This window comes from Pygocentrus nattereri, chromosome 17 (genome assembly GCF_015220715.1).
Source record: "Pygocentrus nattereri isolate fPygNat1 chromosome 17, fPygNat1.pri, whole genome shotgun sequence".
Taxonomy (NCBI): Eukaryota; Metazoa; Chordata; class Actinopteri; order Characiformes; family Serrasalmidae; genus Pygocentrus; species Pygocentrus nattereri.
The window spans coordinates 37755680-37769508 of record NC_051227.1 but is presented as its reverse complement, the minus strand read 5'-3'; the positions used below and the strand labels follow the sequence as shown (position 1 = coordinate 37769508).

The following is a 13829-nucleotide window of genomic DNA, read 5'->3' as shown; positions in this document are numbered from 1 at the left end:
CAATGCCTGTGACCGAACTGTAAGAAATGGGATTTACATCCAGAAAAGCCAGACGAAAGCCGTCATTAACACGTAAACAGAAAAGTGATGAATCGTGAATCTGCATTGGGCGAGGTGATGATGCTGGAACTTTTGTTTGGTGCTGGTCCAGTAAAATTTATAAAGATGACTGCCTGAAGAAAACGTGTAAATTTCCACAGCCATTGATGACCTGGGGCTGCATGTCAGGTAAAGGAGATGACAGTCATTACATCTTCAATAAATGCCAAAGTCTACACTGAAATCTTGGACACTTATTCCATCAGCTGAAAGGATGTTTGGTGACGAAGACTTCATTTTTCAAGATGATAATGCATCTTGCCATACACTCTCAGAAAAAAAGGTACGACACTGTCACTGGGGCAGTACCTCTCTTGTCACTGTAGTGGCACCCTCAGGGGTACATCCCAGTACCTTTAGTCAGGGAACATATCTGGACCAGAATCCACTGAAATGATCTTTTCTAGGCTGTACTGACTCCACACACCCCGTCTCGCCTCCAGACTTTTTATTTTGTTTTTCTGATTTAAAACATTTGGTTATGAAAAGGTACAAACATCTACATTTCCACTAGGAAAAACTCATGTAAGGTACACTATTGGACCTTAAAACCTTGTTGTACCTTTGAGGGTACACTTACATTGTTTGTACCTTGGTGAATGAATCATGTACCTGCATGGTACCTTTATTTCTAACAGCGTAGGGCAACTGTCCTTCAAGAAAGACATATAATGTCAATGGCATGGCCTACAAATAGTCCAGATCTCAGGGAATTGAAGAAAATGGTCAGTGACAAGGCTCCAACCTGCAAAGCTGATCTGGCAACAGTAATAACAGACAGTTGGAGACGGACTGATGAAGAACACTGTTTGTCATTAGTTAAGTCCATGCCTCAGAGAATTCAAGCTGTTATAAAAGCCAGAGTTGGCGCAACAAAGTACTAATGGTGCAGTGTTTTTCTCATGATTCCATAACATTTTCCTCAGAATTTAGTGATTCCATATTTTTTTCTTCTACTTGATCTACAAACACAATTGTGACTGACTACAACAATTATATTCATTTCTTTTTTTTTTAGGATGTCTCTGTGTTTTGTAGGATGTCTCTGTGATTAACCTTTTTCTATAATATTAAACAATTGAAAGATTTTCCTCCAAGAGTAGTGATTCCATAATTTTTGCCAGGGGTTGCATAAGAGGTGGTGAACTGCAGCATCTGCGGATGTTTCTCCCCACCTAGTGGACACAGTTAAAACAGCACCATGTCAAGTGAACTTTTGGATTTATCAAGCCTTTACTGTACATTCAGTGGTTCACCCCTCAGCTCGTTAAATGACCAGTGGCAAATCAGCATTTTTGTGAATTCATTTTTTGACTCCTCCATATGAATCAGTCACAGTCAGTCTCATACTGACCTGCAGTTGCGCTACGTTTCATTCTGCTCAACTTGTTTTCATTAATAATGTCTGGGGTTTTGCAATATGACAATATTTTACCTGCACATGTGGGGCATAGCAGAAACGCCAGCATGTCCACTGTGTTCCAAGAGAAGTACCCTAGAGCACATCCTCAGGGCGATACCGGTGGAGGCATGACCAAGTCCTTAAGAGCATCGCTGAAGCCATCACCACTGGACTTGCGTGGGCAAAGCAGTTTCATCCCTCCAAGAAAACCATCGCCTTCAGAGCTTGGGAGCAGGCAGCCCCGGTCAAAAGATCACCGGCAGGCATCCTGACCACTGCTAGAGCTTGGCAGCTGTTGGACCTCGAACAGCATCTGAAGTTCCCCAGCCACACTGCTGTCACCACCCTCCGACCAGACATTGTCCTCGTGTCTGAGTTGACCAAGCAAGCCGTGCTGCTGGACCTGACAGTCCCATGGGAAGACCGCGGTGAAGAAGCGTTTGAGAGGAAGCTCTCTAAGTACGCAGGACTGGTCAGCAACTGTCAGCAGGCTAGATGGAGAGCAAGGTGCCTCCCAGTGGAGGTTTGATGCAGAGGTTTTGTGGCCCGTTCCTTGGCCAGAGCCTTCAGCAGTTTAGGCATTGTGGGAGAGAGAACCGAAGCGGCAGAGAGGGCCTCAAGATGGCTGTGGCTCCAAAGAGGAGAACCATGGAGTCGTGGTAGCTAGCTAGCCATCTGGACACAAGCTGGGGTCTGCAGCAGGGAAAACCACTAACTGTGAAACTTGGTGTAGATGCATATCTTAATGTCTTACGTTGGCTAAAAATTGCAGCCTATAATTTGGTTGTTCACTTATTCGATTTAACAGAAAATATGCATTTCTTTGGTGACTGCAGTTTGTTTTGCGTCTAAGCCAGGCAGAATTAAGTGAAAAGAGAATGTGTCTGTTTTAGCATCGGTACGTCAGCTATTGGATTGATTTTAGACTGATAGCTGGCATTTCTGAGTGCTGAGCATGTTGTAAATAGAGTTAAAAATAAAACATCGAATGTTGTTTCTGTGTAAGTGAACTGGAAATATGCTTCTCAGGCGTACTGCATTATTAGATTTTGGAAAAGCTTCTATCCCCTTCGCTGTTTATTAGACTGTGCAGTTATCCTTAGAACAGTAATCGAATTGAACTTTTTTCTCTTTCTCTTTTTCCTTTTACTTTCGCGGTGATCATGATTTCATGGTTTTATTATTATCATTCGCAGGCAAAAGCTATGGAGTAAAAGTCAACCCCAGCTGGGACACCTGGATGAGGGTGTATGATGTTGAAAGACCCAAAACACCCAATGATTCCAGGAACATCACTGATGATGTGTCCATATGCATCAGCAGATGTATTTACACAGATTGTGATAAATCATGTCACAATTTTTAGTTGCCTCAAAAGGAACAAACACTCTTGACAAATCTTGAGCACATCATAGTTCTTCAGCTGAACAACTAAACCACAGCCTGTTAATCCACTCCAACCGAGTGCTCAGTGGACTTCAACACTGAGAATGATGCACTAGCCAGCGCACTAGCCAGAGGGAGCGTCTGGTTTCTACCACCAGCACTGTGAACAATTAGGCTGTGTAAGTTTCTCTAGAGCGAAGCATTTCACACCAAACCACTCCAGTGGCTTCACATCTTAACTGAGTCGGTGAAAACATTACAAAATTGATGCATCTTTGCATCACGTGGATCTTCAACCGCCCAATGAAATGAGATCTTTTATTGTTTATCCTAACATTTCCACTTCCACTGATCAGTGTTGGAAATCATGTTGTGGGACCTGATCACGTGACTGATTAAACCTTAAGACTGTTGCAACGGTTGCGGCTGAGTTTCAAAGGAGTTGCAGATGAGTGCTCAGTGGAGAAGAGAATAAATCAATGATTTAATCATTTGATCTGTTTATTCATTACAACTTACATTTATTTTAACTTGATTCAATTATTTAATGTTTTTATTAAAAATGTATTCATTACATCAACAGAATTGATTATTACATCAATTTTTATTTATTACATCAGCAGAATTTCCTTCTCAATAGGTTATGGGGAAGTCAGAGGAAACGAAGGTGCGCAAATAGTGCCATAAATGAAATAAAAGAGAAACCAAAACTAATGTGACAACAGAATCAGCAGAAAATGACTGTCGTGTTGTTGCAAAAAGTCAGTAGAAACGTAAATGTCCATTGAGGAATGTTAAATAAACAGTGCTCATTTCAATGAATCCAGCCTGAAGTTGTTTCTTAATGGTTTTCTGCGCTGAATAAAAAACACTTTAATAAAATCTCAACTGAACACCATACTACCTTCACAATCTTCATCCTCTTAAAAGATCCGATTACTTCTGTTTTTATCATTTTCCTATAAAAATCATGTTGTGAAAATCCAAGTGGAGCAAATTGTCACTCTTCAAAAAAAGAAGCATCTCTATTTTTTTTTTTTTTCCATTTTTATTTTTCTTCATCTTTGAGCACAGAGGCTGCCCTTTACTTTGTGTGAAAGGTCCATTTCATGATGAATGAACTAATGTACACTCACCGGCCACTTTATTAGGTAGTAAAAGGTTGGACCCCCTTTTGCCTTCAGAGCTGTCTTAATTCTTCATGTCAGACTTTCAACAAGGTGTTGGAAACGTTCCTCAGAGATTCTGGTTGGTTATTTGAGTTCCTGCTGCCTTTCTATCATCTGGAACCAGTCTGCCCATTCTCCTCTGACCTCTCACATCAACAAGGCATTTTCGTCCACACAACTGACCGCTCACTGGATGTTTCCTCTTTTTCGGACCGTTCTCTGTAAACCCTAGAGATGGTTGTGTGTGAAAATCCCAGGAGATCAGCAGTTTCTGAAATACTCAGTGAGTATTTCACCTGCCTGGAGCAGTGGGCAGCCCTATCCACAGTGCCCAGGCAGCAATTGGGGGTTAGGTGTCTTGCTCAAGGACACCTCAGTCATGGACTGTCGGCACTGGGGATCGAACCGCCACCCTTCCGATACAGACCAGATCCCTAACCTCCAGCCCACGACTGCCCACAGACTGAGCAGATGTGCTTGTTGGGGTGGCTCAGAACCAGGCTTGACGTACTGGTTGGGAGTCTAAGGAATTACCGCTGTACCACCAGGAAGCACAGGAAGTACTTCTTTTGAGAACCATTTTATAAATGATATGTGTGAGTGTGAGGAACCGTTCTAGGTAGAATTCTTAAATTGATATAGAACCTTTACATTGGGTGAACGTTCTTTAGCCTTTTAAAGGATCGTCACACTTACAAATCTCCGTTTCAAACACAGTTCTTTAGGTTCTTTGGTAGTTCCCCTATAGCATCACTCAAAGAACCCTTTGAGGCATCTTTTAAGAATGCAAGGGAAAGCACATATGAAAAGGGCACAGTGATGTTTTTTTGAAAACATATTTAATTTTATATTAAATTTGCATTTACATGTTTTCCTTCAAAGCAAAAAAAAATACATACAGCATATATACAGGACCGTAGTTTTACATACTGTAAAGGTAGAAGATCTTGGTTGTGAATTTAAAGATGTGTTTTTCTTTAGAGAACCTTCTCGCACTGCACTGCTTTCTTGACAGATATAAGGAGCAGAAAGACGGTCAGGTGGCCTAATAGTGGATAACACATCTGCGCTTCTTATATAACATGAGAAACACAACCAGACCAGTACAGCAGACGCTCAGCAAGCATGTGAGTGTAGCAACCCCTGCTACAGTTTCACTATTTTCAGAGAGTGATGAGGTGGCTGAAGAGAGAAAAAGAATAATGCATGGGATGTGATTATTATACTAAAGCATATCATATTTTAAATACTTAAATACTTCATACGTCTAAGCAGAAATGGCAGTGAGCCGACACCAGGGATTCATCAGCAGAACGTGCTGGATTAGATCACATTACGATTATAAGGAATGAATCAGATCCAATCCTGTAACAGATTTATTCTGAAATAGCAAAGCCTCACTGTGCATCTCCTCCTGTGGGGCTGCAGAGTGACGCAGTAGTTTGAGTGTGATAGACCACTTCATAGATGTTCATCTTAAGTGATACTGTTTTGATCCCACAACCGGGGAAATTCCATCTCCGCATTTAACCCATCCATGCAAGTGAAACACCACACACACACTAGGGGGCAGTGAGCACACTTGCCCGGAGCGGTGGGCAGCCCTATCCACGGCGCCCGGGGAGCAATTGGGGGTTAGGTGTCTTGCTCAAGGACACCTCAGTCATGGACCGTCGGCGCTGGGGATTGAACCGGCAACCTTCCGGTCACAGGGCCAGATCCCTAACCTCCAGCCCACGACTGCCCACTTTATGTACCAAATAGTCATAATTCACTTTTAGATGACCACTTTCTAACCTCTCCTTATCTGTTACAGGCAGTTACTGTGCTTTAATTATAAACAGCACATTTTAAAGAAAGAAATGTATGTCGATATGGGTCAGTACTCAAAGTTTCAACACCAGTATCGGATTAGGAAAAGGTGCTGTCATGCCATCTCTACTTATGACCTTAATGAAATCAGACTTTAGAGTGCAGTTCTTACACTGAGTGGATGACGACGGAGGTCCACCTAAAGAGAGACAAGAAGAATCATGAAGATAAAGTAAGGGGCTTATGGCTCAGAACTCTGCTACTTGGCAAGAGACTTCACAACTGAGGAAAGAGCTGGAGGTTAAATAGCAGAGATGAAATGAGGAACATGTGGAGGACAGAGCCGGTAATCAGGAGACAGGTGACGTCAAGCGAGGGAGAGCTGCAGGCAGAGACTGGGACCTGACAATTACGCTCCTTGTTGAAGGCAAAGGCTTTTTAACTCAGTGAAGAGTGCCACGGAAGTTAGAGGACCCGTACCATGGAAACCTGAATTTTCTTCACTTTCTAGCAATTAAAGAGTTTGTTACAGTATGTAAACATTGTTACAGTATCCAATCATACAATGCACTCCCCATTCTATACAGTCCACATAGATAAACCTAAGCTGCAAAAGCAGATCTTTTTCATATCAGTATTAAAGACAGATTAAGGAAAACAGCCTGTATAATTATAAGGGATAGATTGAAGAGAGACTGAAAAAAATCTAATGTAAATTTGTATTGCAACTGTTTTTTGTCACATAAAACTACCAAAAATGTAATAAGTGGTCCTCACAGGAAAAAAATAAATACTAGATGAAAGTAGGAAAAGGGCCCAAGTGATCTTCTCTTCATTACTTAAAAAGTAACAGTGAAAGTGTAACATTATCAAAAAAATGTCAAAAGAAGGCAAAACATTCCCGGTTTTTGATGGGCAGCGTATGTCTCAATGTAATTCTTACCGCTGTCCACTTTCGTCTTAATGGGTCCTGAGGAAACAGTTTCGACTTTGCTTGAATACCGACTGACCTGAATCCCCCTTCTCACTTTCCTCACACAGTTCTGCAAAAGCAAAAATCCAGTTATAGACAAAACGGCTCATGTATACATGATACCGAAAGGTAAATACCCACATCTGAGCTTCTGTAATCTGATAGTCACCAGTTACTCCTTGCGCATTTCCTCTTTGTACACCTAGAATATTCATCTTTTCCCATTCATCCAAAACACAGGCACAAAGCGTTCCTTTACTTCACACGGCAGCGCAGCAGATTCTATTGTCATCAGATTTAGGGGGGATGGCCTTAGAGGACATCCGTGAGTTGAATGCATGTTATGTCTATCACAGTCCTGCTGTTTTGCACCACAATAGTGAATCATTATATATAATATATACATTTTTATGAGATAATTTTGAGGAGCTTAGATATGCTGTAAAATAACCCACTTGCATAAGGAAGGAGAAACAGTCACAAAAGAACAGATCAAACAAAAAAGCTGCTGGTCTTCTCAGAACAATGCACTGACCACCCTAGAGTCCAGATCACAACATCCCTGAATATGTTTGGGATTTACTTGGATTCTGAAAAGCAGAAAATGTAACTTCTGAGACTGAACTTTGGAGGTGTGGACAAATATCCCCTTCTTTGAAAAATCTAAAAGCACGTCTTCTGAAAACAGTGGAAGCTGTTATAAAGACAAAGAGTGAACACACTAAATACACTAAAACATACTAAATACGCTAAAACATACTAAATACACTAAAACATACTAAATACGCTAAAACACACTAAATACACTAAAACATACTAAATACGCTAAAACACACTAAATACACTAAAACATACTAAATACACTAAAACATACTAAATACGCTAAAACACACTAAATACACTAAAACATACTAAATACGCTAAAACATACTAAATACGCTAAAACACACTAAATACACTAAAACATACTAAATACGCTAAAACATACTAAATACACTAAAACATACTAAATACGCTAAAACACACTAAATACACTAAAACACACTAAATACGCTAAAACATACTAAATATGCTAAAACATACTAAATACACTAAAACATACTAAATACGCTAAAACACACTAAATACACTAAAACACACTAAATACACTAAAACATACTAAATACACTAAAACATACTAAATACGCTAAAACATACTAAATACGCTAAAACATACAAAATACGCTAAAACATACAAAATACGCTAAAACATATTAAATACGCTAAAACATATTAAATACACTAAAACATACTAAATACACTAAAACATAGTAAATAAGCTAAAACATACTAAATACGCTAAAACATACTAAATACGCTAAAACATACTAAATACACTAATTTCTGAAAAGAATAGTGGCTGACGTATGATTGCTAACACTCATTCATTTCTTTGAATAAGGCTGTTGTATTCATAATATAGCACTGGTACTTCTGGTCCCAACAACATATATCATGAAAGAAAAACAATTCTTGAAAGTGCGTTTTGGAACAAAACCCTTCATATATTTGAAAATGAATAACTTGACTGGTTGTGTTGAAGCAAGGCTAAGGCGAGAGGTCCAGATCAGTGAGCAGCAGTTTGGTTTCATGCCCAGAAAGAGAACCACAGATGCAATTTTTGCATTGAGAGTGTTGGTAGAGAAGGTCAGAAGGAGCTACATTGTGGCTTTGTGGATCTAGAGAAGATATGACAGGGTGCCAAGAGAGAAACTGTGGTACTGTATGAGGAAGTCAGGTGTAGCTGAAAAGTATGTTAGGGTGGTGCAGGACATGTATGAGGATAGTGAGACAGTGGTGAGGTGTGCAGTTGGAGTGACAAATGGTTTCAAGGTGAAGGTGGGGTTACATCAGGGATCAGCTTTGAGCCCCTTCTTGTTTGCAATGGTGATGGACAGATGGACAGACGAGGTCAGGCAGGAGGCTCCATGGACCATGATGTTTGCAGATGACATTGTAATCTGTGGTGAGAGTAGAGAGCAGGTGGAAGAGAATCTGGAGAGGTGGAGGTTTGCACTGGAGAGGAGAGGAATGAAGGTCAGTAGAGACAAGACGGAATACATGTGTGTGAATGAGAGGGAGGCAGGTGGGAAGGTGAAGATGCAAGGAGTAGAGGTCGTAAAGGTCATAAATTTTGCGCTGCTGCGCTGATGTTGAACCGTGTGCTGCACTGGGTCGGTATGACCAACAGGTCAAAACAAGCTCAGAACAAAGTGACCGCTGGGCCCTGATTGGTGCTCTGGCTTTGCGCTTCTTTCGTTTTGACATGTTACGTTTTTATACACACAGAAACCAAAAGGAACGACAGATTTCTCAAAATGTAGGAGGAAAAAGTCGGATATTAGACTCTGAAATGTAGTGGAGTGAAAGGAGAAAGTCGCCCAGAATGAAAAAACTTAAGTACAGATACTGAAAAAACTACTTAAGTTCAAGCATAGAAATATAATTAAAAAAACTTGGCAATCTTTACAATATCAATATTCCACTACTGTGTACAAGCTAGTCTATTCACATTTGATCATTCACTGTATTTTCAGTATAAAAATAACTGTGAATTATTATAAAATGATTGAACTGAATTAAATGACATCAAATTGTTACATAATTAATCATAATCAAATAGTTCTGTTGTAAAGTCAATTTACACTCCTAAGAGCTAAACTTTCAGGATGTGGATATTTACTGGCTACCAATCTTCATTCAATTTTCATTTTTATGTGAAGAAATGCTTTTAACGCCAGGTGTAAATGAAAGACGATGCATGTTCAGGTCTTTCGATGTGTCGCAATAAAGAGTGTTGGCCTCGTTGTGGTGAGCAGTATAGTTACCGGAAGCATTGAGGAACACATGGAATTCTCACAGAGTCGTGTGATGCAGTGCAAGTAGAAGGTGGAGACGGTCATGTTCTGGTGCTCTATGAAGCGGAAGGCCTCGAAAGAGAAACGAGCTTCTTGGGATACTCCGTTCACGTCCACCACTGTCTGCCTATTACGTTCGCACCTACAGTGAAAAGCAGATATTTATACAAATGACCAGTCATTCAACATGAAAAAATCTTTTTTTTTTTTTGTTTACACTGGACTCACCCAACAAAAAGATCATAGTAAGTGCTGTTTATCGGATGTGGGTTTGTTGTTGCATAGCAGCGATCGAGCAACACATTGAACCTTTCAATACACAAATGTTGAGAAAAGAAATGGTTAAATCATCCAGTGAATGTTTGTTGTTGAGAAAAGAATTTCACTTAATCAGATATACCTGTTGGTCAGATTAGTCGCTTTGACCTGGACATAAATTCGAGTTTTCAACTGCAGCCCACCGTCTGGTATCTGGAGAGGCTGTGTGTATTCCTGGTTCTGAGGAATAAAAATGGGAGTTTTAGTTTCTTTATGCTGCCCCAGTCATGTAGTGTACATCAGTCAAGGTTTGAGAAGAAGAAGAAGACGCTTACAGTGAAGAAATTCATGCTCAGCGTGCTGATAAAGCTTCCTCTGTTCCCTCTAACAGCCAGACTCATCCTAGACCTGTCAAGATACAATGTAGTTTTTGACTGGACAGCAAGATCAATATGGTGCTGTTAAAGAGCGAGAGAAGCGCAGCATTTGAACTGTACTCACACGCTTACTTCAGTGTTGTTGATCATATGTTGCAGCAGGTAGCGGCAGGAGAACTGATACTGCAGCACCTGTTGGTAGGAGATGGGACTGTTGCCAGGATCTTGAGAAACGACACTTCCAGAAATGTTGACAAACTGGACTCTGGAAGAAGCTGACAGCTGACCCGTGTCCACTTGGTCTACAATCTAACAGAAAACAAAGACTTGCTTCAGCTTGACTGCTGAAGTGTTTTACTTTCTCTTGTCAAACGCATGTGTGAGCTGGTTTACAGGACATAGTGTTAAGGTTATTGCTCATACCACTAGGGAGTTGCCACAGAGGGAAACTGTCTCTTGGGAGATTGAGATATTGAAATTGAGGACAGGGGTGCTAGCTCCAAAATCTGCCACTCCATAGCAGGCTGAAATGTTAAATCTTCCATTGAGGGCTACGAGGGATTCATTGTAGCCTCCATAGTAGATTGGACACAGCAGGATGCTGAGATATATGTAATTAGCGCCACATGTCACTGTGATGTCTGAGTTGTCTGGAAAATAAAGGCAATTGCTAATTAACCAGGGTTAATAATCATAAATCATACAGTATATCACACAATCACATTTTACAATTCTCCATTCATCAGGCTTATTCCACAGAAAGTCACCTTGGGCATCACAGATCATAGATTTCCAAGACCATTTCAGGCAAAGATGTCTATTTAATCCACGAAATCATGCAAAATTCCAAAACTGTCCCTCAGTTATGATTTTTTTTTTAAAACTTGCTGATTAGTGAATGACTGAACTGAGCTGAAATATAAAGTGGGTACAAATTTGACACCAAAAATATTTTTCATTTCATGTCAACTGGTTTCATTTCCACAGGTCCGTATCTTTGCCGATGTACTTTTTATTCCTGAAACTGAACTGTTTGGCCAGTTTGTGTAAATGTTATGTTTTGAGTGGTTTTCCTAACATTTCTATCAAATCTATGAACTTTTCATTTCTGCATGCAATATTTGAAACTACAATGAGCTTAAAAAAATAGTACTACTAAATAAAATAATAAATAATAATACAACAAAATAATACTATAAAATAAATAATAAAATACTAAATAAAACTACTAAATAGTAACGTTTGGTTAGTGTAGTGGTTTACACCTCTGCCTTCTACGCTGTAGACTAGGGATCAGTCCCCCACCTGGGTAAACACCCTACACTACACCAATAAGAGTCCTTGGGCAAGACTCCTAACACCACCTTCACCTCCCTGTGTAAAATGATCAAATTGCCATAAATGTAAAAAAACTAAAATAGATCAAATAAGACAAATGGATTTCTAGCCCAACCTTCATAATGCGCCAGGAAGAATGTATCTTTTTTTTAAGAGAGAGAGAGAGAGAGAAATAATATATTTATAATGTATTTAGAGAGAGAAATAATATATTCTATATCTTATACCGCCACAGGCAAAAGTTTGGGCACCCCTGGTTAAATCACATGTTTTGCTGAATTTAACACAGTGAGAAAATAGACCCTACAATGTGGCCTGTTGTGGCACATGTATGTCATGTATGTTGTTTGCTTTCTTTTTTTTCTGATATGTTAAACCCAAACAATTCATTTAACTTGTGCTGAAATTTGTAGAAAAATGCCATATTTACGTGTGTTCCCCATAGAGGATGTGTTAACTTATTATCACACAATGAAAAATGCTTTTTGACTGTGTGTACAAAACCTTCACAAACTGTACATATCTAACAGGCGTCCTGTCTTGCTGACCATTAACATACATGTTCTACACTGCAGCTTCAGTAAAGACCCTAAATGTTCTAATAATATAAGCAGAGAACACATTTACATCACCCAAAACCTCACTGACACGGAATTACATACACAGCAACAGAATTAAAACGAGCTGGATCTGAAATGTTGGCTAGAATCTATCCTGGACAGGTGATGATAATCACTGCACATTTTAAGAATCCTCATGGCCCAGCAAATGTATTTTATTATAATTATGATAGCATTACAGTTGTCTATATTTTCTTTTACAGCTTAGTTTACCAGAGTTAAACCATGAAAGGGTCATATGTGTAACATTTTATATGTTAATGACACATAGATGTCCTATCAGAGTAAGAAATAGACTGAGGGAAATAAGATGAGTCCTTTTGAGAAAATATTTTACATACATTTTACATAACTAGTACACTCTGCAATACGTGCGCCTGTTGTGGACATTAATTACCAGAAACTACTTGGTTTAAAATAAAATATTATTCTTAGTGTTGTATTTATATCCAGTTGATATTTAATCTCAGATTAATCATTGAACTCAAACTCAATATTAAAGAAAAAATCATAAATAAAAAAGCATTTAGAGTGCAGTTTTGGAGTTTTGCATGGTTGTAGAATTTTTTTTCCATAAAAGTCCAGGACATGGCATGCCAGTCCATAGGCGACTTGAGTGGAATAACCAACAACTCCATTAAATAATAAGTGATTTACGTTAATAGAACGTCAGAGTGAAACGGTCAACACAGTGAAACGGTCAACACTAACCTGCTTGTCTGAAAGTAGAGTGGAGCCTACATGTAATGTAGTCTGTCTGAGCCAAACAGCAACTGATCAGGGTGCTCAGGCACACGAGCAATATGCGCCACATTATCCCAAAAACACATCAAAATCACCTAAAGACGACTAATCAAACAGAACCCGACAGTTATTATAGCTCCTTCATTGCTCACACTTTACTGATGTGTAGAATACGCATTATTCAAACTATTAAAATAGTATTCCCAGCAACAGTAATATCTCAGTTACTACACATGTGAACTTGATTCAGAGCAAAAAGATACATTACCTAGTCAGATGAGCAGGCGTTAGTCCTCACCTTCCTTTCTGGCCGATTTCTTTCTCACTTATTGTGCCCTCTGTTTATGTGGGCCTCCTTTTGAGGGGAAGGGTGTGAGAAGGAATGTCACAAAGACGAAAGCAACATGAAACCTCCCACTGATACGCTGTGATGCAGGAACAATTCAGATGTGGCTGAAAAAACTGGTCTTCAAACTAATATTGAATGATTTTTTAAAAGCTGTAGCGCAAACAATGCAAAAACCTCGAAACCTGTATATCACTGCTGTCGGAAGAAAACCTCGTATCTCCATTTTTGTCGTTTTTCACTTTTTGGCATAATTTCAAAGGAGCTGTTGTCCTTCACATTGTGTGTAAATTTCATGATGAACGGATCAAAAGAAACGGCCCAAAATGACTTGGAAAGACGTCCGGTTCCACTGACTTGCATTAAAACTACAGCATGTTTTTTCTTTCTCCTGTAAAGTTCCAATTT

General features: G+C 39.5%; 1 protein-coding gene across 1 annotated transcript; it reads right to left on the bottom strand.

Moving 5' to 3' along the window:
* Positions 1-5072: 5072 nt before the first annotated feature.
* LOC108435273 (zona pellucida-like domain-containing protein 1) lies at positions 5073-13145 on the bottom strand. The gene is made up of 10 exons (XM_037546344.1): positions 13043-13145; positions 11258-11260; positions 10797-11014; positions 10498-10682; positions 10332-10404; positions 10139-10236; positions 9967-10047; positions 9709-9880; positions 6782-6911; positions 5073-5226 (listed from the first exon to the last, which is right to left on the bottom strand). The coding sequence occupies exons 1-10, from the start codon at positions 13143-13145 to the stop codon at positions 5102-5104; spliced, it is 1188 nt and encodes a 395-aa protein (XP_037402241.1). The 3' UTR covers positions 5073-5101.
* Between the last annotated feature and the right edge of the window lie 684 nt (positions 13146-13829).

What these genes read in the sequence shown, in the direction of transcription:
- LOC108435273 (XM_037546344.1), bottom strand. Translation starts at nt 13,145, where the DNA reads ATGTGGCGCATATTGCTCGTGTGCCTGAGCACCCTGATCAGTTGCTGT. An exon ending in GCGACTAATCTGACCAACAG is followed by an intron (nt 10,048 to 10,138) that starts GTATATCTGATT and finishes GTGTATTGAAAG; the next exon opens with GTTCAATGTGTTGCTCGATC. An exon ending in TACTATGATCTTTTTGTTGG is followed by an intron (nt 9,881 to 9,966) that starts GTGAGTCCAGTG and finishes TTTTCACTGTAG; the next exon opens with GTGCGAACGTAATAGGCAGA.